The following is a 25,140-nucleotide window of genomic DNA, read 5'->3' on the forward strand; positions in this document are numbered from 1 at the left end:
ACAAAAAGGCCCATGAATTTCAAATATTGCCTCAGAGAGTAAACTTTTGATCTTTATTAGAGTGAAGTACAACATATTTGCTCTTTTCCACACCACCGTGGATTCATTTCAATTGTAGCTTTGTGAATCAAAGCAGTAGATAAAACAAAAATTAAAATTCTTAAGAAATAATGAAATATGGAAATCCATTTGCAGATATGAGTGACAAATATGCCTAATGATCAAGTAGCTTGAAGACTGGTAATCAAAGACCACAAAATGAAATAGGGTCACTTTCACTTGTGAATTATATGGTTATTGAATTTAGAGTATTATCTAGAAACATTCCAGCAGCTCAGCTGTTGATGACATGTTCAATTCTAATTGTCCCAGGATATACTATTTTGGGGCCAGACATATAACGTAAGAATTCAGATAGATGAGAACCAATGTACCCAAACTTCCTGCAGAACAACAAATGGATTTTTTTTTTTTTAAACACCTCTCATTCCTTTTAAGTCTTCTCCAATTTCCTTTTGCAACTTCTGAGAAGATGGCAATGTAAATGAAATGGAATGGAAAACTAGGTACTGAATTAGAAAGGGCAGATAAAGGAGTACATGAAAAATGGAACTAGAATGGTTGATGGGAAATTGTAAAAGTAACTGAAGTCTAATTATTTACACTCGAGGAGTTAGATCAGACAAGGGCACTAAATGTTACAGCATGGCCACAATTGAATCTTGTAAAAGAATAACACTGCATCTTTGGATTTACCTGTGCCTTGTTCATGGCAATCCTCCTTTCAATTATAATAAGATAAACATTTTTTTTTTGTTTATAGAGAAGACTTTGCAAGTGATCAGTGTCAACCATTACAAACCAACCCAAGGAATGGAGGGGGACATTATGTGGTTTTTCAACCTGCTAGAAATAGTAACCAAATCTCCTTCAAAGAAGGAAGGACAGCGGATAATGCAGTTCTAGATACATTATGTCTAAAACGATTAAGGAGAGAGAAACAGAGGTAGTCATGGCTGAAACATCTTTGAATGTAGATTTACTTTGACCCAGGGCTAATGACAGCAACAGACTTATAATAATGATGATGGTGTGACATGCAAGAGTTTTGCAAAACTTCAAAACAATAATAATAATCATAATTATTATATTTGTCTTTATTAGTTGGTAAAAAAATAAATGGTAATTAAATATGAACAATCCTTTGTATAATTTTAAAAAGTCATGGATGTTTAATCATGAATTGGTTGAAACAAAAAAAAAAAAATCCACGAATAATGACATGATTCGTGAATGACTGACAATTGACGAATGATTAATCAATTATTTCATGGATATTTATGAAGAGGTAATTCATAATTTGTGACTTAAGGATTCTGATTAGATGATCCATCAGAGCAAGATAGCTTGGTATCATCTTGACCGGTATTCACTTCAGAAATGTACAAAGAGACATTAAATTTATGTATTATGACGATGATGATTTTATATGTATACTTACATATATATATAAAAAACCAAAAAGAAGAAAATACTTTGAGAACTTGATGATGGATATTAGAAAGAGTATATTTTTCATCAGACTATGTTACCAGTTTCAATCATTTTAAAAAGAGATTTAGTCATGCTGAAAGATATCAGTTCTGGGTGTTCAAATGTATGTTTTCCTCACAAAATTCACAGGGTGCTGGGTGTGAGTTTTCTTCTAATGCCTGCTGTATCATAATAGTAGCAATAAGTTTGAGCTGTGGTTGTTGTTCTTTGTTATTAAGAAGTAACTGCTAAATGTAGAAGCAGCAGCTATGCTAGTAGCCATAGTAGTGACTATCAGTCTAATTTGTAGAAGCCACAGTGGTATTAGCTTCAGCAATAGAAGCTACAGTTGTAGTAGCAATAATTTTAGTAGTTGTCTCCCACAGTTATTTAGAAGTGATCAGTACTTTGGTCATGAAAACTGTTTCTTTATCAATGTGTAAATTTTGTGCAACTGCTCATTCTGCATAAGGGGGTGATAGTAAAATTTTGCATTGAAGCCTACATTGTATTCCCATATTTTAATTTAATTTAAAATACAAAAGTATTGAACTCAGTGAACTTAGACACATATGCAGGTCAGAAACAAGAAAATTCTACAGCCTTCCTCTTATACCAATGTAACAATTGCACAAAAACAACACATTGAAAAAGAAACAGCTTTCATAAGCAAACACCAACAACCGGGGGGGGGGAGGAAGGGAGACAACTATTAAAACTGCTGTAGATGTTACAGCTACTCCTTGAAGAGTCAGTACTACAACTATTACTGAAGCTGCTACTTCTTAATGGACCACTTCCACTGCTTTAACCCTTTCGCATTCAGATTATTCTGCCAAATGCAATGCTTATTCAGTTTTAAATTCAACAAAATCTCAAAGCTATGAGTATGTGAGCATTTATTTGTAGAATGACATTGTAGGTTATGTGTGAGAGATTTGATCTGTCCTATTTGAACATAGGACAGGTAGATTATATTGGCCAGTTTAAATGTTAAAGGGTTAACTGTCACTACTACTATCCAGTAGCCATCCAAAAGAAACCAACTGCAGCACCATGTGAATTTTGTAAGAAAGATATGAACTTCCAGAATTGATATGAAAGATTAATTTATTTTCCTTTATTTCCTAACAGGACTAAATCTTTTAAAATGATTGAGACCAGTTGCTTAGATTGATAAAAATGTTTAAGTTTCTTTTATGTATGACAAAGTTCTCAAAGCATTTTCTTTCAGTAATATAAATTTATTCATGTGAAATCTCTCAACCTTTACAATATATGTAAATTTTTACAAGGAAAAGACTGGTTTATGCCTGATACTTATGTTGGGAAGGAGAAAACAGAGACCAATAACATAGAAGATATCTGAAAGTTTCTATAAGACAATGTGTTGTGAACCACAAACCTGATTCCTGGTTGAAGCAAGGTTCCAATTATACAGATGGTAACATGGTGAAGGAATAATATGGCAAATAGAGCCATAAAAGCTAAGAGCAAGGCATGGAAAGAATGGAAGAAAGCTGGAAACTAGAAACATTAACAACTGGAGATAGATATTAGACATATCTAGCAAGGAGAGAAGTTGAATGTAAGAGGTTTTCCAATGTTCTGTGATGTGAGGATCAGAGGTATAAGAGAGTCCAGGTTGCAGAGTGTTTTTTCAGTATGTTTTTTGATGAAAATGTGTATGTAATAATAGCAGCACATTTGCTCTCAATGACACCAAAATGGGAGAAGTATGGAAAAGTAGATAGTGAGGTGATTGCATGTGTACAAAGTGAAATGTTGTATGGTAGCAAAACATGAGCATTGAATGAGGAGATTAACTGAAAGTTGAAAAGAAATTAGGTGAGCACACTCTGCTAAATGCATATTTGTGTCCACAGATGATGGAATGTAAATGAGCTGAATTGAAAAGCTGAGAATAAAAGGAATCGGATGTAGTATGCCAGAAAGAAGACTGAACTGATATGGACATATGATTCATGCGGAGGATGGCAGTCAGGTTAAGAAATGCGAAGAGATACAAGTAGATAGAAATTGCAGAAGAGGAAGAACTAGTGAAAAAAAGTTGGCCCTCATAAAGAAAATAACAAAATGTCACAACAAGTGGCAAGATGCTGTGCTGAAGAAGATCCTTCCAACCCATAAAACAAGGAAAAATGAACATAAAATGATGGTGATGATAATGATATTAGAAGCCAAAGTTTCTTGAATCTTGATCTGAGTTTTATGTTTTTGATTAAATGCTTGCAATGGGGAAACAGAGTGACGATATATGTAAGTAAACATATGCAAAAATACTTTGAAATATGATTAGCTAGCTACATCTGGATTTAATTGGTTGCCAGAAACAAAAAAGCAAAAAAAAGCATAACATTAGAAAACATGCTATACATTCATCCATCATTCTCACATGCAGAACACATTTTCATCTATTCATGTCATCAGAGTTATTTATAAACACATAAGCAAGTGGCTATAATTGATAAATATTTAATGTTCAGCAACCATTTTCTTTGCTAATGTGTTCCCATACACGATAATGAAATCATAAAAATATCATGACACTCACTAAATACACATGATGCATTTTTTTTGTTTTGTTTTGTTTTGGCAACTAATTAAATCCAAACGTCTTGTTGGCTCGTGAGATTTCAATATTTTTGCTTCTATGACATACAGCTTCATCATCATCATCGTTTAACGTCCGCTTTCCATGCTAGCATGGGTTGGACGATTGTATGCTTTAATCTTTTATGCAATCAGAAATATGAAACTCAGAGTTAGAATTCATGAAGCTTCAACTTCAAGTAAAATATATACACAGTCTGCTGTATGGATTTTTCCTTTTTGTTTGCAAACAGGCTTACCAATCAAGATATATATATATGTATATATATACATACAAATAGATAGATATACATACATACATACACACAGACCCATACACATACAGACGGTGAGTCAACAGTCACAAAGTATAAAAATGCAGTTGGTGCCAGAGCTGAAGTCAGATTATGCCAATAGACTGCAAATATGCAGTCAGACTTCTTGAGTTTTGGCACACTCTAAATATTAGATACACATATATACACACACACACACACTATGTGTGTATATATACATAGTGCATATCTAAGTTTTATGTGTGTGTTCATAGACAAGCATCATTGTTTTAAAAGTGGACGTTAAAATGATAATAATGTATGTCTATAGAGGCACATAACTGCCTTTAAATACACACCATTATACATATATGCATGTATGAGTGTTTGTGTGTGTATGTATATATATATATATATATATATATATATACACACACACACACAAACACTCATACATGCATGTACATACAAACACCTGCCTATAACACATATACCCAAATATACTTAAACAGATGAGTGGATATGTCACATACACATAACCCTTACACACTAACAGCAAAGCCTTTACTATCGAACACGTTTAGAATGCTGTGGCAGCCAGTGAGCTAAGTGGATGGTGTTGTTGTCAGTGGCAAAGGCAAGTGAGGGACCAAGTCCAGAGTCTGTAATGTCCAAACTGAGTACATGTTCCTGGCCAGAGTGGAGAATGTAGAGAGGTGCAGTCAAATCAATATTTATCCAATCCTTGTCAGTTTCCAAACGATAAATGTACACGATACCTGCAATAAAATGACAGAAACACTGTAAATATATTATGATTAGTTTTTACAGTGGAAGAGGGAGACCCAAGAAGACATGGCATGAAGTATTGAAGGGCAATCTCCAAATGCTGAACCTTATGAAGGAGACGAGCAAGGACCGAGATATGTGGTGCATTGTTGTACCTAAAAAAGACCAGCCTACCACAACAGAATTGAGGTCCTAAAACTAAGGAGCCGCAAACAAAACATTGGTGTGGGTTGCTGGTGTTATGAGGTCCCACCGAAGCCATATTTGTAAATTCATCATCATTTCACGTATGCATATTCATGCTAACAGGAGTTTGATGGAATTTGTTGAGGTGGATTTTTTACAGCTGGATGCCTTTCCTGTTGCCAAGGTAATATTCCTCATGACTAGACATTTTTACAGAATATTGGAAATGAAAGACACTGTTCGCATGACAGTAACACAATTGTCACAAATCAGAGCAAGGAGATGGCCCCTCTCTCTCGCTCACACACAAAATGCCAATCTTTGTTGTATAAATAATGTGTTTTTAGCATGGTTTCTACAGCTGGAGGCCCTTCAAATTGCCAACTACTTTACAGTGTGGATTAGATACTATTTATTGTGCAATTAATGAGGTTACCTTCCAAGACTAAACATACAGTTACACTAGACAGACTGGTTTCACTTGTAGTGTCCACTTCTCTTACATTTTTTTTTGTAATAAATGAGAGAATGGATAAAATATAAGATTACAAAATCATTAGTCAAATGTTTAAAATGCATTACAGTGACTTACATTCCCCAGTTCACTTCATTGTCAAAAATAAGTACTAGACCACATGGAAATATCACCCACAATGAACTAGCATCTTATCCAGGAGCAAATTTATCTGCCATCTTTTTAACACTGTAAAACTGAAGCTAATTACTATCTCAAACTTATCAGTTCGTCAGATACATTTGTAATATTGTTTTTACAGAATTGCTCCAGCATGACCACAGCCTTCTGGATAGGACCAATAAGGACAAAAATTCATCTGATTTTTCCCCAAATAATCATACTTAACAACAACAAAATGTTAGGGACAGGTATGGCTGCAGACCTGAGAAGCATGCTTCCCAAACATGTGGTCCTGGATTTAGTCCCACTGCACAGCATCTTGGGCAAGTGTCTTCTACTGTGGCCCCAGGCCAGCCTAAGCCTCATGAGTCGATTTCATAGGCAGACACTGAAAAAAGCCTGCCTTTTACATTGTGTGTGTGTGTGTGTGTTGTGTTTCTTTCCAGTCACCACTTGACAACTGGTGTTGGTTAGTTTCTATTCCTGTAACTTAGAGGTTCAGCAAAACAGGCCGACAGATTTACTGGAGTCAATCTATTCAACTAAATTCTTCAAGGTGAGACCCCAGCATGACCACAATCCAATTACTGAAACAAGATAAAAAATTTTTTTCAATCCCTCACCTGCCTTGACACCAATAGCAAGTATTGGTCCCCACAGAGATATATATTCTGGAGTTCTTGTAAGATCGTGAAATATATTTTTCTCCACACAGCATTTGTCGTTAGAGTAGACAGACAGAGTATGTTTTCCTGTGAAAATAATATGGAGTATATGTAACAAAGTTTCAAAATGTTTTGTTGGGAGAAAATAGGGAATTGAAGGGAAAAAAAGACTCATATAGAGCTATATTCAATGTGCAATTTCTTTCTATTCTGTTACAGAATCAAAAGAAATATCTGATCCACTATTAAAGTTTTAACAAATGAAAACAAATTCTATTTTATATATTTCGCAGATGGAAATATAGATGCTGAACTGCTAGGATACAGGGGTATAAACAAGCAATAGTGGGGGACAAACACTGGCTCCCGTGCTGGTGGCACATAAAAAGCACCATTTGAGCGTTGTTGATGCCAGTGACATGTAAAAAGCCCCATTTGAGCGTGATCGATGCCAGTGCTGTCTGACAGGCCCCCATGCCAATGGCACATAAAAAGCACCCAATACACTCTCGGAGTGGTTGGCATTAGGAAGGGCATCCAGCTGTAGAAACCTTGCCAGATCACATTGGAGCCTGGTGCAGCCTCCTGGCTTGCCAGTCCTCAGCCAAACCATCCAACCCATGCCAGCATGGAAAGCGAACGTTAAACGATGATGATGAATGTGTTGCACATAATACTGTAATAAACAAGCATGGAAAGCGGATTTTAAACGATGATCATAGAATTTCTGTCTGCCAAATTTACTTGCAAAGCATTAGTCAACCTTGGGCTACAGTAAAACATACTTGCCCAAAGGGCTGAACCTGAAACCACAGAGTTGAGAAGTAAACTTCTTAACCACACAGCTATGCCACCAAACATGTATAATAATTAATGAACACCATGATGGTTACTCCACTCCAGGAGCCTTAATCCATCCTCTTTCTTTGTACTATATCTATAGCCTCCATCATCATTCATAGACATGAAAGTATATTCTACCAAATACTATCACCACCCTCTCACAAAATCTCCCTTATCACAATATAATGAACTCTGACCTACCTGACAAACACAGAAGACGATCACCACAAAGTACGATTTGCTGTACTGGTCCAGATGTTGAGAGTACATTGAAGGGTAAAAGATAACGTTTGTGGGTCTCAGTTAGTTCCCAGATATATATATTGCCCTCGTCATCACCAGATGCAACCTAAAGAAAAATTAAAAGATATGTCATCATCTGAAATAAAAATTCGAATGAAAAATCATTTGTTTTACATACATTTTTCTATGCTAGTATGAAGCATTTTTACAGCTGGATGTCCTTTTTGTTGCCAACCCTTACATATTTTTCAAGTAAGGAATTTTCTTTTTCCCCATGGCTTCAAAGGCATGAAGCAAGAAAACAAGTTACTGGCAGGAGTGCCAACAACAACACCAGTTGAATAACTTAGTAAGCCCCAATGTAAATGTAGAAACTCGCTCGTTCCCTCCCTCACTCACACACACACACACACGATGAGCTTTTTTTGCAAGTTTTCAGCTAACAAATCCACTCGCAAGACTTTGGTTGCCCCGGGGCTCTAGCAGAAGACATTGGCCTGAGGTAGTGTGCAGTGGGACTAAACATGAAACCATGAACTTGAGAAGTGACAATATGTGCATCTCTGATCATGATCAGGACTAGATAGATGGGGAGCATCATAGCCATGTGTTGAGAGGGATTCTTTGTGGTTTAAATAACATGTAACAAAAACAAAGTTTGAAGGAAATATTAGTCATTTTTCATACTTTCTAACGGTAAGCAAATAGGAAATAACAGTTGCTACCCAAGGACAAAAACCATACTATCATTATTTAACGCTCATGTTCTATGCTGCCATGGGTTGGACAGTCTGGCAGGATCCAATGGGCTCAAGGGCTGTGTTGTACCAACCGCTTTATAGCATGTACTGGATACCAGCACTAATGAGGTCACAATGCAACTTGCAAGACTAAGATCCTCTTTGGGTAGGACCACAGGATAGAGGGAGGTGGCTTTACACTATGGGATGAGGGTTAAAGTGAGAGAGAAAGATCCAGCATAGAATGTGTACTGGATGCTTCCTTTGTGCTTCCAGCACTAGTTCAGAAAATGAAATACCAAAGGAGAACATGGATGATTCAAAAGATAACAAAACAACAATTGTGTATTCATATATCAGTTAAAGTGTAGTGTGCAACAAAACCAGGCACCTACCTTATTTTTCCAAAGACATGTGGCTGTTATGTTTGATGAACCATGCCCTAGCAGGTGAAAACATCTGACAATGTTGAAATCTGGTGTAAGAGTGAATACCCACTGGCCGTGAAGTATAGTATCCTGGTTTCCAGTCACAAAGTTGGATCCCCAGGAACTAGGCAATAAAACAAACAACAAGAGGATGTAAAAACAATGTAACATGGAAAATATAATTTAAAAAACAGCATTTCACACATTAGCACGATAAATTCTTAATTTGTTATGATTTCTTTTGTGGATAAGGAAAATAAACGAAAACCTAGTGGTGATAACCACTGTAGATCAGGAAGGGAGATGATTTTAAGAAATTAAGAATAATTTCTCAACATCAAAATACAGAGCAATTTAGGTATGTTAGTAAATTAATTTAGCATTTGAACCTGAGACAGCACATGTACAAAAGTGGTTCTGTTGGCAAGGAGTATGATGTAATCAGATTATCACAGTAAACATTATTACGGCCTCACAAGAAAGTCCAGTCACATGAAACCAATGTTTTATCTTTTACTTGTTGCAGCTATTAGACTGTGTCCATGCTGGGGCACAACCTTAAAAGGGTTTAGTCAGACAAATCAACCCCAGTACTTATTTGTAAGTTAGGTACTAATTCTATCAATCCCTTTGCTGAACCGCTAAGATACAAGGATGTCAACTAACCAATTCTGGTTGTTATATATATTTATATACAGTGGTGGGCACAGGTAACCAGAAAGTGAGCTTCGCTAACTGCTAATCTACTAACTAAATAAGTTGGCTTTACAAACGCTAAACAGGTAAAAAAATGAGCAAAAGCTAACGCTAACTGCTAACTTTTATCAAATGAATTTAGTTTCAGTTTGATTTTCTGGCTCTAAACCCCTAAAAACAGACCTAGAGAACTTAAATTTTCATGTTGTAGCTTAGACATAGAGCTTTCCAAAAAGGTATAGCATACCAAAATCAAATGACGATCAAGGTGTATGCAAATAAATGAACAAATGAAATTAAACATTAGTTTTTCAGTCAACATACATTTTATTTACTGTTCAAAAAGTATTAAACGAATCAAAATGGTATAATATGGGATAAGTATCATGCCAAGATCAGATGATGATCAAACTATACTACTCTGGCTGGGCTTTCTCCATTGCCTCAATGTGATGCTGGCTGCCCTTCATAAGCATCAACCTCTCAAAGTTACCATCTGACAGGGTAGCTATTAGCAGATTAGTGGAACCGTACCCACCACTGTGTGTATATATATATATATATATATATATATATATAGTCCAACCCATGCTAGCATGGAAAGCGGACGTTAAACGATGATGATGATGATGATATATATATCAAGTTTAAATAGAGCTCAAAACTGATCCATTGAAAATACTTTATTATAATAATAATAATAATGATGAAAATGACCTATGAACATTTCGATGGAACATCCAGAATGATTAATACATATAAAATATTATAAAATATAGGATACTCCATCTCCTCGGGGTCCCATTATTATTGCTATTATTATTGCTATTATTATTATTATTATTATTATTATTATTAGTCGTAGTAGTAGTAATATACACCCAATAAAAACAGAAAACATTCAAATCCAATTTTCATAGTTGACCCATGAAAATATACAAAACAGGATGAAAAGGTATCGGACGATATATATATATGTATATATATATATATATATATATGTATTTATTACATGCACCAGGCAGAACACCTCCAAGATCAAGTCATTCTTCCAGCTCAGTGTAGTCTGGCTATTTACCATTAAGGTAACCTTGTGCACACCCTGGAAGTGCTGCCTTAAATCAACCAAAGTATCTTCAAAATAAAAGTCATTTACCTGATTGATGTTACAATTGTTGAATGGGACAGGCAGCGGGTCATTCTGTGTTCTGATCTGTATGTAGTGTACAACAGTTCTCGGTCATCTGAGCCCGATATAATGGTGAAGGAGGTAGTCTTGCCATTTTTCAGATTAGCTGTTCATTACCATGGAAACAAGAATAAAATGAGACTATAATCAGAAACAGAAAGATAAAAGACATATACTCTTTTACTTGTTTCAGTCATTTGACTGCAGCCATGCTGGAGCACCGCCTTTTAGTCGAGCAAATCGACTCCGGGACTTATTCTTTGTAAGTCTAGTACTTATTTTATTGTTTTTTTTTGCTGAACCGCTAAGTGACGGGGACATAAACACACCAGCATCGGTTGTTAAGCAATGATAGGGGGACAAACACAGACACACACACATATATATATATATGACGGGCTTCTTTCAGTTTCCATCTACTAAATCCACTCACAAGGCTTTGGTCGACCCGAGGCTATAGTAGAAGACACAAGCCCAAGATGCCAACAGTTTGCAGATAGAAAACATTATATGCAATGATGGCTATAGGCTATGAACTACCCAGTCATTATATGAGAAGATGGCTATAGGCTGTGGACTATCCAAAAAGTTCTGTCTTTTATAATTACTTGCTGAAGACAATGATCTACTTTGATGACAAATATAGTCTGAACATTTTCGGATGCAGTTGGCAGGTCATACCTGTTCTTGCAGCCACTGTCAGTAGGCCTCCCTCCTCAATCTCAGATGAGGGCTGATGGTGGGAAGAGCCACTGGCTGAAGAATATCTGCCCCCATGAACTCCATCTGACCATGCAAGTACACACTCACACACACATATATACACTTATTTGCCTTGTATTCTACATGTGCTAGCCTTCCCGAGGTTGATGCTCCGCATGCACTACACTGGTTATTGGAGTTGAGTGTGGAATGTAGTAAACCAGTGATTGACTTGTACCGTAACTTAGCGATTCGGCAAAAGAGGCCGATAAAATAAGTGCTAGGCTTACAAAGAATAAGTCCTGGGGTTGATTTGCTCAACTAAAGGCAGTGCTCCAGCATGGCCACAGTCAAATGACTGAAACAAGTAAAAGAGTAAAAGAGATACATATGTACACACATACATACATACACACACATACATCTGTGAATACACAAGCACACTTGCATTCTGGCGCACACACATGAGCACATGTATAGAAAAAAAATGACTGATTATAATATGGAATGACTGTCTCCAAAAATTTATGTTCAAAGTAATTGATTGTATAAGTGGGTTGCAGTTTTAATTCCACATAGCTAAATGTTAGTAATACATACCAGGCCATCAGGGGAAAACAGCCCAATAAAGATTGCTGCCCTAGATTTTTCTTCCATATTCTATCTAAGCATTAGCTTTTATAGAATCCTTAAAACTGAGAAGATACATTACACACACACACACACTTTCTCACTGGTCTATAAATGTAAATACATACAGTCAAGCACTTAGCAGACACTCACGTGAATGGACATGGGAAAATTAATAGTTTAACTCACAATGCCAAAATGTGCAAGAGAAAACGTGAGAAACTAAAACATAAAGAACAAAAGAAAAAAGCTGAGAGGTCACAACAGTAATGTAAAATTTCTGTTATTGTTATAAATAATATTTTATGCGCGCAATAATTTTTCCTCCTGTTTCTATGCACATGTGTGCGTGTATTCACACATGTACAACTAAATTTTTGGTAACTGAGGATCCAAGACCTTTAATCTGGAAAAAATTACAAGAGAACACTTAAATTTCCTGTCCCCATTTTTAATAATCTTTACACTATTCAAGGCTTCACAACACACATTTTTATATTCTTTAATATACTATGAAAAGTTTGGTATTGAAAATGTTCGTAAAAACAGTGACAGTCTGCTAGGAATATACACCAAGCCATAATGTCTTCTGTTAATACAGCAAAATGGATAATCTGGCACAGGTCTAGAACCAAAAGTGCCAGAAAATTGGTGGTGTACATGTGTGTGTATGTGTGAATGTCTGTGTGAATTAGACACACACAATATTAGCACTGAAAAGCAATCTGTATATCTTACTTTATGTGGATATACAATAGAAAGCAACAATAGTGTGGCATTCATCTTGAGAAAGGATTTCATATAGAGATATAGTGCTAAAAAGCACAGAAGTATAAGTAGCAGATGAAAAATTACCAATACTGGTGGTGGAATTATGAGATCACATGATTTCTGTGTACATAATCACCGCAGGCTTAGACAAATTTTCCCTGTACTAAGATTATATATATATATATATATATAAATACATACACACACACACACATGATAAACCAACACATGCCAGTATGTAACATAGACATTAAGTTTTAATGATGAGGATTGTATGGTTAAGAGGTTTGCTTCAGAATCACATGGTTAGGGATTCAGTCCCAGTACATGTATCTTGTTGGTTTGCATTCTATACAACAGCCATGGGTTGACCAATAACCTCTTTAGTGTAAATGGTAGACAGAAACTGTCATATGTCTACATATGTGAATGAGTTTGTATTTCCCCACTTGTCTTCAAGTGTATTTGCAGACCGTGTATTCACATGTATTCACAACAGCATAACACACACATCATCATCATCATCGTTTAATGTCTGCATTCCATGCTGGCATGGGTTGGATGATTTGACAGGAGCCTGCACTAGACTTCTGTCTGCACCAGACTTCTGTATCTGTTTTGGCAGGGTTTTTATGGCTGGATGCCCTTCCTAACACCAAGTATCCAGTAGAGTGGACTATTCATTTATAACACATATTCATTATAACTATTCTATACTAATATGAAATAAAATAGTCTTATAAAATTAGCTTATTCATTAAAGGCAAACACATATGTGCACACTTTAACCATTTAACACTTAAACCGGCCTTATCTGGCCCAAATATTCCATCTATTTTATGTTCAAACTAGCTAAATCTGGCTTCTTACACCTACCCAACAATGTCATTCTAAAACTTTAAATCTGCAAGACAATCCATGACGAATTCAAAACAATGTGACGAGATAAACATTACATTCGACAAAATAAGCTGAATGCTAAAGGTCAACTCTATAATGATATTTAACAGAGACAGTTTAATTTATGCCTCATTTTTATAATGAATTGAAAATTATTTACATATTGTCTAATATTGATAGTTTTAGTTTAAGCAAGTAGTAGCTACTGTCCCGGTCCCTGCAAGAACTGTAAAAGTCATATAAAGAGATTTAGCCAACAAAATGAGAGTTAATAATGAGGAACTTACAATGCAGGTAGGGACCCATGAGGGCTCAGTTTTATATATCGTCATAACCATTTAACGTCCACTTTCCATGCTGGCATGGATTGGACAGTTTGACAAAAGCTAACCAGCTGAATGTCTGCCCAGGCTCCATGTCTTGGCATGGTTTCTACGGCTGGATACCCTTCCTAACACCAACCACTTTACAGAGTGTACTGGGTGCTTTTACGCAGCGCCAGTATGGGTGCTTTTTATATGGCCCCCAGCACTTATGAGCCCACAAGATTATAGATGCTCAGCTGGTGAGGGATGCAAAGGACAAGCCTGTATGCAAGGGCAACCATGCTTTTACTAAGCTTGACATGTCTTTTCAAACACAGCAAACCGCCAAGATTCTCGGTCTGCTATCATCCCCTCTGCAAGTCCCAAAGTTTATAGATCCTTTCTCACCACTTCGTCCCACATCTTTCTGGGTCAACCCCTTCTATATGTTCCCTCTACAATTAGAGATCAGCACCTCTTGATGCCACTGTCTTCATTCATATGCATTACATGGCCATACCAGCGCAGTCCTTTCTCTTGCACACAACATCCGATGCTACGTATACCCAGTTTTTCCCTCAAATCACTTACACTGTCATATATGCACACTGATACTCCCCCACACTCACACACATATTACACACACATGTATACGAGTTCCAGTATTAGTAAAGTTTACCTATAATTTTTATTATCACTAAACAAGATGTACACATATGTGCATGCATATTCATGTACACTCACTAGATTCAAAACACACACACACACACAGAAGCACACATTTTTCATCAGCTGAGAATATTTTTGTGAAGTATTCCCAGTTAATAGAAGATTATAAATAAAGGATTATATGTGCTATTTTTTATATATTAGTGTTTTTTTTCATTTTTTTTTTATATAAATACATTGTGTGCACCACATGCAAAAGGATTGAGACAGGTGAGGAAATTCTGTGAATCTAATCTGACCAGTTTAAGCATTAACGATGATGATGATGATGATACATAAAATACCTTTTCAAAAAAGCAGTTTGACATCTACACGTGCACACACACACACACACACACACAGCTGTAGGATTGTCAAACAAAGAGAGCGACATAGTTAATAGTAATGTGAAAGCACGTAGCCCACCTGATTCAGCAGGTTATGCTTTTTCTTGTTGCTGTGGTGGTGGTGGTGGTGGTGGTAGCGAGTTTCATATTGTACTGTTTAGTTCAGATACCCTTGAAAATATTGGTCATAATTTTAGTGTAACTAAGACACAAGTAACCTGTTGTAATAAAACCTACTTCAAGCTATAGTCACTGAAATTTCAACATGTATTCATTCATGCTGGCAAGATTTAAAGATTTAGACAGGTCTTCAATACAACATCCCACAAAATTGTTTTTGTTTTTTATCACTTACTTAAGAGAAAAGAGAGGTTCTGTGTCAAAAGCTTGGCGATACCTGCTCAGGGGTCTATGCTTTAGCTTCATTACTATGACAACAGTCCAGATATTTATTGATCAAACCTTGTATGTTCATTTTCTGAATTTTATCAATAAAATCACATAATCACAATCTACTCCACTGAAAACCTATCACTACACAATTTCATAGAAAAATTTATGCTTTTCAATAAGTTAAAAAGAGACTTGTCCTGCACCTCCTAAGTTAAGTCTCTTCCTCTCTCTATTACTCTCTCCTCCTCCTCCTTCCATACAATGTAAAGTTTAACTGGAGAAATCAATCAATGTTTAAATTGGCTATTATCATACATGGAGATTTCCTAGAGGAAAAAAAAAACAACAAACAAAAAAAAAAACTTACAAAAATCTAAGACAGCGAGAGCAGTCACTGCACTTCGGTGCCGATGGAGTAATGAATTGGTCTGATGTTTCATTCCAGCATTCTCCCAACAAATCACACTGCCATTCTCATGGCCAGTCAGTAACAGATTACCTAAAGAGAAACATAAAATTACATTCACAAAAGGAATTCTTTATATTATTGAGTTGAAACTCAATAATGAAAACAGGTGAATCGGATTACAAAATCAAAAGAAAAAAAAAAGAGATTAAATAAAACAGATGCACGGGGGTGGGGGAATTTAGAAAAATAATGAAGGTGAACAAGACTAGAAAACTGATCTGTTGAACAATTATAGAAAACTGATACGTTGAAGCAAATACAAAAATCAATCAATCAAAGGTTGATAGGATTGCAGAGTCTAGATGATCAGAAAAAGACACTGTGCTATTTGGTTAAGATGCTTTTTATATTTGGAGTTCAAATCCTGCTCAGTTCTTTTTAACCTTCCACCCACCCAAAATAAGTACAGTAATAAATCAATTTACGAGGGCCTGCTTTACAAGACCCAGGGTTTATGAGTTTTATTTTTCAAACTCTCGGAGTGGTTGGCGTTAGGAAGGGTATCCAGCTGTAGAAACTCTGCCAAATCAGATTGGAGCCTGATGTAGCCATCTGGTTCACCAGTCCTCAGTCAAATCATCCAACCCATGCTAGCAAGGAAAGCGGACGTTAAACGATGATGATGATGATTCAAATTTTGAATGAAGTGCAAAAGTTTCTACTACCATAACAAATGCTTCTGCATGTTACTGAGAAATTCATAGAGAGCAAAATAAAGTTTCTAAGCAAACAACTCTAGACTTATTTTTTAAAAAGAAATCTACAAGTCTGTCTTGTCTACAAATGCTAGTGAATCGACAATTGCATCTCTAAGTGATAGTGTGTGTGAGTCTAGTGCGAGTGATTCAGAAAACCATTATAATAATAATAATTTTTATTACAAATGATCTCGACATTCTTTTTACTTCACATTAAATATTCTTTACATTCTACAGATGTTTTATCGGTATTTATTTACGAGTATGATAAATTTTATAGGCAAAATATTTTTTCTGGGAATGAATTACGATTTATAACATTGCTACTATGGGAAATTATTGCTCTGCTTTACGAGTTTTCGCTTTACAAGCGGTCTCTGGGAACAAATTTACTCGTATACCATGGCATTACTGTACCAGTAAAATAAATATTGGGACCAGTATAATCAACTGTATAACATGTCCCCACCACTCACTCAAAAATGACTTTTAACTCATTTTATACCAATCCACCTTTGGTTCTATGATATAAATTACCCATTTTAAAGTGAGCCAAATTAAAACCTTCCATCAAAATTACATGTAAATTTATATTCTCAACAACAGATTAATAAGGGCTAAGTTATTTTCTTAAAATTTATGTGCAATAAATTGCTTATACTTTACAATACACAAAGTATTTTAAATGTTTTTTTTTATACAATTCATAATAATATTTAATTATAAAAATACAGAAGAATTTTTTTAATATATCCACTGAATGGTTATGGGGACTTAGGAATCAAAGGAGGTCTACAGGCGAAAAATGATTGAGAACCACTGCTCTAAGTGGTCACTTCAATTGCTAGAAATAACAGATATTCTTCATATCACAGTCGACAGTCTTTAAGAAAAGATTATATATAGCGCAATCCAATATACACCATGTATGAGAAAAACATAGAAAAAAAAAAGACAGGATAATCATTGCTGGAATGTCTTTTCTTCTTGGTTTGCTAGATTAAGACTGACCTACGGTCAAACAACAATTAGCGTTTACTTTATGGACCTCTAACAGCTGAAAGATACATTATGTCTGGAGGGAAAATGCAGGAGTGATTTTGATGGTAGATTTGCATGATTAGGTAGGATTAACCTGAATTTAACCCTTTTAGCATTTAGTCCAGCCATGTGTGACCCAAATAATCTACTTGTTTTATGTTCAAACTGACCATGTCCAGCTTATCACACCTACACTACAATATCAGTATAAAATTAAACAATCACATCAATGAAGTCTCGAATCCATGAGATAATGCATGATTAATTCAAAACAATGTGAATGAATAAGCATCGCATTTGATAGAGAAAGCTGACTGCTAAAGAGTTAAACACTTAAAACGAGTTAAACACTTAATAGTTACTACTAATATTTGTCAACAGAATATGAACTTACTGCCAAGATGTACCTATTACAGAAATATTCTCATCATAAACTGTCCCCAATCACAGGATTAACTTTTCTACTAATACTATAAGTGGCATTTAATCTCTAGATTTTGATAATGTTATGCCTACCATTCTTATTTTAACATATAGGTCACAAACATCCATTGAACATAGCTATATCTTAAAACTATAACGTATAGATATTACTAACATGCACACACACCTTTCATAAACGTCTTCTAAATACATCTACATCACAACCCTAAAACCATCAGTAACATTTCGGTGTTCTAGACATTTGCCTGCTCTGACCAGCTCCCAAACACACCCCACAACCCTTCCTCACATCTGTAACAACGTCTACACCACAACTTTCTCCCCAACATCTGTCACAACCATGTCTCTTACATTTAAGTTCAACCGTTTTTCACATATCAGCCGCGACCGTTATTAACTGCCATAGCCATCTCAACATGTCAGTTGCACATATTTATACAATGGATTCCACTTAATTGCATAACTCTTTAAAAAGCGGATTCATTTTGCATCAAAATTGATCAGTTAATTGCATATGCAAATGACATTTTTAGTTAACTGCATGAAAGCTTTTCACTTTTTAATAAAGAAGTGGTCAAATCTGGCGTAAAACTAAGCATTTGGTTTGATCTCAATAAAGCAATTCTGGAAGATCCCATTTTCACAATGAGTTAAAATGGCAGTAGTCAGTATTTTAATGTTACAAGAATCAAATTACCCAAGTTATTCTTACCATTTCAACGAATGAAAAACTGCCAAAGTTTTGACTGCTCTGTATTTTTACTGTATGTAATTCATCATCACCATCATTTAACGTCATAGGCGCAGGAGTGGCTGTGTGGTAAGTAGCTTGCTTACCAACCACACGATTCTGGGTTCATTCCCACTGCGTGACACCTTGGGCAAGTGTCTTCTACTATAGCCTTGGGTCGACCAAAGCCTTGTGAGTGGATTTGGTAGACGGAAACTGAAAGAAGCCCGTCGTATATATGTATGTATATATATATATATATATATATATATATATATATATATATATATATATATATGTATGTGTGTATATGTTTGTGTGTCTGTGTTTGTCGCCCCCAACATCGCTTGACAACTGATGGTGGTGTGTTTATGTCCCCGTAACTTAGCGGTTCGGCAAAAGAGGGCGATAGAATAAGTACTAGGCTTACAAAGAATAAGTCCTGGGTTCGATTTGCTTGACTAAGGGTGGTGCTCCATCATGGCCGCAGTCAAATGACTGAAACAATTAAAAGAGTAAAAGAGTCCATTTTCCATGCTGGTATGGATTGGACAGTTTGACAGGAGCTGGCCAGCTGAAGAAATGCCCAGGCTCCATGTCTGTTTTGGCATGGTCTCTACAGCTGGATGCCCTTCCTAATGCCAATCACTTAATAGAGTGTACTGTCACAAAGCACCAGCATGGGTGCTTTTTATGTGGCATCAGCACTCATGAGCCTGCAAGATTAAGGAATACTAGGATGGAGAGGGTTGCAGGGGACAAGCCTGTATGCAAGGACATGTAAAAAAAAAATTGTTCAATAAATTTTATTCCAGATGAAATTTGTGAAAAAAGACATACTTCAATCAAGCAGTGAATGGATGTTGTTTTCATTGACCGCAATTAACATGATCCACCTAATTAACTTGTCTTAATCAACAATATGTAATTCAAACTGTGTGGAAATCATTTCTTTCTTTCTTTCTTTCTTCATCCTTTTAAAGCTTAGCCAGGCTCATGGGCCCAGTTTCCCGGTTTCTATGGCGTATATGTGTTCCTCCTCCCCCTAGCCGGACGGGACGCCAGTCCATCGCAGTTTTACTCAAGAAACAGGAAGAAAGAGTGAGAGAAAGGTGGGGCAAAAGAGTACAACAGGGGTCGCCACTACCCCCTGCTGGAGCCTTGTGAAGCTTTAAGTGTTTTCGCTCAATAAACACACACAACACCCGGTCTGGGAATCGGTGGAAATCATTACCATGACATAGATGTATCTGGCTACACTGAGCAATTGAAGAATACTAAATAGAATAGGAAAACCTCATAGAGGATAAAAGAATCACCATAGTGATACATCATGGCCGTCATTTTAATGCCCACTTTTCCATACTGGCATGAGCTGGATGGAATTTATTGAGGTAGATTTTCTATGTCTGGATACCCTTTCTGTCACCAAACCTCACCTGTTTCCAAGCAAGGTAATATTTCCCCATGACCAGACATGCTCACACAGACTAGTGGAAATCAATGACATTGCTTGTATGACGGTGACAAGCATTTTACAACTATCACACAGTGTCAAGACAAGACACACACACACACACATACATACACACACACACACACATCAAGCTTCGGTCAGCCCAGACTATAGAAGACATTTGCCAAATATTGATACATATTAATATAAAAAAAATTACTTGGACTCGAGTAAATTACATCTACACAAAATATACCATAAATATAGAAAAACTATTTCTTGTTATAATTATATTATCTATGCATGTATGATATAACCACAAGACCTTACTATCATCTGTTAGCAGTAATTTATCTTCATCCACATTACACAACTGCAGTCTCTTAGTTTATTGTAGACTAAGTGAATTTGGCTAATTCATTTTTACAATTATTTGTTTCAGCCAGAAGTTGTGATCATAATGAGGCGCCACCCTTTTTAAAAGTTATTTAGGTCAATGTCCAATTGTATCAAACAGGCTGCTAACTGACAATTATTCATAGACACAATACCACAACTGCTGCTCTTTTGCGTCTTGTGTTTCTACAGAGGGTCAAATTGAACTTCCTTTGGCAACAAGGACTCCCATTTTCAAAGCAGCCAGCCAACCAAGCCTCCATGTAGCTGCATTAACCCATTCGTTACTAACCCAGCTGAAACCGGCTCTGGCTCCGAGTACAAATATCTTGTTTTCAAATGTTCTGAATTGAAATCTTCCACCAAAGCTTAGTCACAATTTATGTTCCTAACACTAGCTTAATGATAACTAGGTTATTTTACTAAATACTTTGTTATATTTAAAGCAATTGAAAGAAACACAGAGCATCTCAAAATAAATACGGTAACAAAAGGGTTAAAGGAGCATACCAAAACCCAGCATAAAAATTTCAATCACTGAAACAGAATCAACTGCACTATTCCTTACTTCCTTTTCCCTGCCTCCCAGTGCTGTACTAAGCATTTTGCCCCTTCCTGCTACTTAAATTTATAATCTCCAAGAACACTTGTTCCCTCCATCATACATCAACCAAGAGAAATAGGGTTTCCGATTGGCTAGTTCTTATGATTGCATGTTGTAACCATACCTGACTGTGACACCAGCAATCAGTACAACAGATTATCCATTATAGCACAAGTTGGATGAGTCTTCTATAACAGCATCTTTCCACTTGGGGTTCCTTGTCTACTCCTTTCAAGGTTCAACATTTTAGTATTCCTCTTCTCCAGGGTCTTATCAACTTGAATTTCTTGACACTTCACCCAATTGTAAAGCTGCACGCACAACATGTCCAGCCTGCGAAATGTTTTTTCCCATGAGAGTTCCTGACCCCAGTTACGAACTCATTTGCATACAGCCAATCAGAGCTCAACTATCAAACTAATTTATGAGTGCATAACAAGTGATGGGCGACAAGATAAGGTCACTTGGGTAAGGAATGACCATGCTTCTTTTCTCTTTTAAGAATGCTTCTTGTTCTTGTCTCAACCATGGCAGCTTCTATGTAGTTATTTGTGTTGTTTACTTTGTAAAACAGTAAGGGGAGAGGGCTGCTAGCACATCACCCTCTACCCACATTTTTCCCATCCACATCTTTACCATATGGGGCCTTAACCAAATCCAATAATAGGTATAGATGCAAATCTATCTAATCACTGGTCTCCTAAAATCAGGAATAACTTGGCGATGGGTCAACTTACAACATTGTTCCTCATCTTGAGTTTACTTGGTAGAATATATTTTACCAACAGATTGGTTGTTTTTAAAACACATTCACGAATGTTATGTTGGGCTTTGCGTTAAGGCATAATCTGAGAGCTGAACAGCACCTTTCCTTTCCCACTTTTCAAACAATCTTTCAACGGTCTACAAGCACCAATGCAGTTTCTGCCACCACCAACCTTTCTCCTGGATGCTGCAGTTGGTTGCACACCAATTGCCAACCTTTGTTAACTTGACAACAAGGTCAAGGTGAGCTCTGATTGGCTGTATGCAAATGAGTTCATTACTGGGGTCTGGAACTCTCATGGGGAAAAAACATTTTGTGTCCAGCCCAGCACACTGCAGCTGATTCCTCTAACACAGTGGTTCTCAACTGGAGTCCATATGACATTTTTGGGGGTCCACATAACGAAATTGTAAACTAGGGGATCCACAATAGTATTTTAAGGGCCCCTGAAAAAATTTTGCTTTAGATGTTATATATTGTTATGTATTGCAAGAAACAGCTAGATTATTTTCTTTAACATTTTACCTAGTTCAACTTACACAAGTTAATGTGTGAAAAACAAAATAGGAATTTGAAAAGAAGTTTCTATAAAACTAGTTTTTAAACATCGAATGGCTATGGGGATCCACCAGAATAAAATGGTAATCAATGAGGTCCATAGATAAAAAATACTATAGGCGAGAACCCCTGCTCTTACACAATGCTCTTAGGGAAAACAAAAATGTCACACAATCACAATTTAGATTGTGACAACCCTTCTAACAGGTACTTCAGTTGCTTCCTCGGTCACAACACCTCCAATGATGATGATGTTTACCTTAGGGTACCCTGATCAAAAGCGTTCCAGGGTATGACCATCTATTTGTCTTTCCAGACAGTTTATTATGCATTATTCCTTTTTATAAAATGATAGGGTGTTTGAATGACATCTACATGCTTTATATAACATGCCAAGTTACACATGTAGAGGCTTCCTCGTATAATCATGGCTTTTTACAAACCAGGTTCAATTCTTGCTGATGTTAACTTTACCTTTCATCCTTCGACATTGATCAATATATACCTGTCATCAACTACTGGAGTTGACACAGTAGGCTATACCGTATATTGAGTAATAAGCCTAAATTAGAAATTAATATTTTGGCATTAAATAAAAAATCTATTTTCTCATTAAGTCTAACTACCTACCAATATGTGCAACCCGTCAGGAATACTATGCGGTCAGTTGACCTGGTGAAATAGCAGCCAAAACTCCATCAACTCAAAACATATCTTAAAGATATACTACGACTAAATAAAAAAAACGAGGTGTAATGTTTGTAACATCTCTAATTACAGGTGTACTTGATCAGGACTGACTCGAGGCTAAACAATAACTATATTACTGACTCTTAATCTGTTTTCATCTAAAGTGCAGTTGACATCGACACTATCTTTAGAGGCCAAGACATTCACACCTTTAAGTAAAGAAATGACACTTAGAGGCCCTTAATCGTTTTACTGTAGATTTTTAAACATCCGTCTATCTTTTTGCAATTTATTATGACTCTAATTTGAAAATTACAAAAAGTATGTATATAAATATGTTTTGTTTTTATTTGTAATTGTGTACACTTTTAACCCATAAACTCAAACGAAAACAGCAATTTAAATTTTCAGAATGCAAGCAAAATATATTTATGCACATGAAATTGCAAACGAAATAAATTTATAGAAAAAGTAAGCTTTACAGTTGTAAATACCCTGAGGATAACTAGCTTTTATTATTATTATTAATAATAATTATTATTATTCTGAATTTGATGTTCAAAACACAATCTGGAAGATCGTTGAGAAGGAAAAAGAAAACATAATAAAGTTAGAAGTAGCGGGGGATCCAGACTGAAATGAATGTCTGCTTTTGTTAATGTAGTCTCACACCTACTTTTCGGATGGTCACGACTAGAATGCTTTCAGCAGGATTACGGGAGGGCCTGAGGCGCGACGATAATAAACAGACGTAATTGAAAGGAAAGAGAAATCATATCAAAATCAACTTACCATGGAACTTAACACATGTAGGTTTACCTCGGAACTTCGACTGTTTGACGGTTCGACGAAGGCAGTGCCATTGACGAAGACATCGGCTGCGACAATAAGCGATGTAAACCTCACGCCAGTATTGCCAGGGTAAGCGCACACTGAGTATTTTGTCCCTCATACGGGAGTCGCACTCCAGCAGGTTGTCCACATCTACCAGACCGGTCATTTGTTCGAGAGCAGGGGTGGGAATTTCGTACAAACAAAACGAGCACCACATGCTGACGTCCTGCGTTAATTCGTAAACAATTCGGTACCAGTACTTACAAACTTGACCCATACGGAAAAGCGTGGTGCCGTCCAATTTTAGGAAAATGATCCGAAGAACTTCCTCGGGGATGTCGCTCAACTCTGTCATTTTTGTTGTTGTTGTTTTAAATGTGTGAAATATATAAATATATACACGCCATCATTGATAATATATAGTACACGGTGTTGTTTTGGTGGTTAAGTGAAGAGTCGAAACTGACGTCTGTATATGTAAGAGAATGCGAAGAGATAGTGGGGAATAGCTTGGAAGTAATTACTGCCCATCTTCACTGCCGTGTCAATGGCGATAATATACTCCGAAGATATCTGCCTAATCTCCCTTTATATATCACTCTCTAGGGAAGAAGCATATGGAAAAGAAAGACAAAGGTACGGGAGTGAGGAAGGGGGAGGAGATAAGAGGAATAGAAGGGAAGAAGAAGTGAGAGGGTAGAAAGAAAAACGGAGTAAGGGGGGCTGGAAGTAGTGAGGGGGGAGGCAAAGAAAAGATTAAGCAATAAGAGAGAGGAGATGAGGAAAAGATGTTATATGGAAGAGGGAGGAAGAGTTCGATGAAGTAACTAATAGAGAGGGAGAAAGGGAGAGAATGTGGTG

At 36.4% G+C, this 25,140-nt stretch overlaps 1 protein-coding gene across 1 annotated transcript; it reads right to left on the bottom strand.

Annotated features, from left to right (window-relative positions):
* Positions 1-26: 26 nt before the first annotated feature.
* LOC106881368 (uncharacterized) lies at positions 27-24,877 on the bottom strand. The gene is made up of 7 exons (XM_014931732.2): positions 24,238-24,877; positions 15,961-16,092; positions 10,805-10,943; positions 8,920-9,076; positions 7,743-7,890; positions 6,657-6,785; positions 27-5,200 (listed from the first exon to the last, which is right to left on the bottom strand). The coding sequence occupies exons 1-7, from the start codon at positions 24,632-24,634 to the stop codon at positions 4,989-4,991; spliced, it is 1,314 nt and encodes a 437-aa protein (XP_014787218.1). The 5' UTR covers positions 24,635-24,877; the 3' UTR covers positions 27-4,988.
* Positions 24,878-25,140: the final 263 nt, after the last annotated feature.

Source organism: Octopus bimaculoides, chromosome 7 (assembly GCF_001194135.2).
Source record: "Octopus bimaculoides isolate UCB-OBI-ISO-001 chromosome 7, ASM119413v2, whole genome shotgun sequence".
NCBI classification, from domain to species: domain Eukaryota; kingdom Metazoa; phylum Mollusca; class Cephalopoda; order Octopoda; family Octopodidae; genus Octopus; species Octopus bimaculoides.

What these genes read in the sequence shown, in the direction of transcription:
- LOC106881368 (XM_014931732.2), bottom strand. Translation starts at nt 24,634, where the DNA reads ATGACAGAGTTGAGCGACATCCCCGAGGAAGTTCTTCGGATCATTTTC. An exon ending in TACATGTGTTAAGTTCCATG is followed by an intron (nt 16,093 to 24,237) that starts GTAAGTTGATTT and finishes GTTTCTCTTTAG; the next exon opens with GTAATCTGTTACTGACTGGC. An exon ending in TCGTCTTCTGTGTTTGTCAG is followed by an intron (nt 6,786 to 7,742) that starts GTAGGTCAGAGT and finishes TTATTTTCACAG; the next exon opens with GAAAACATACTCTGTCTGTC.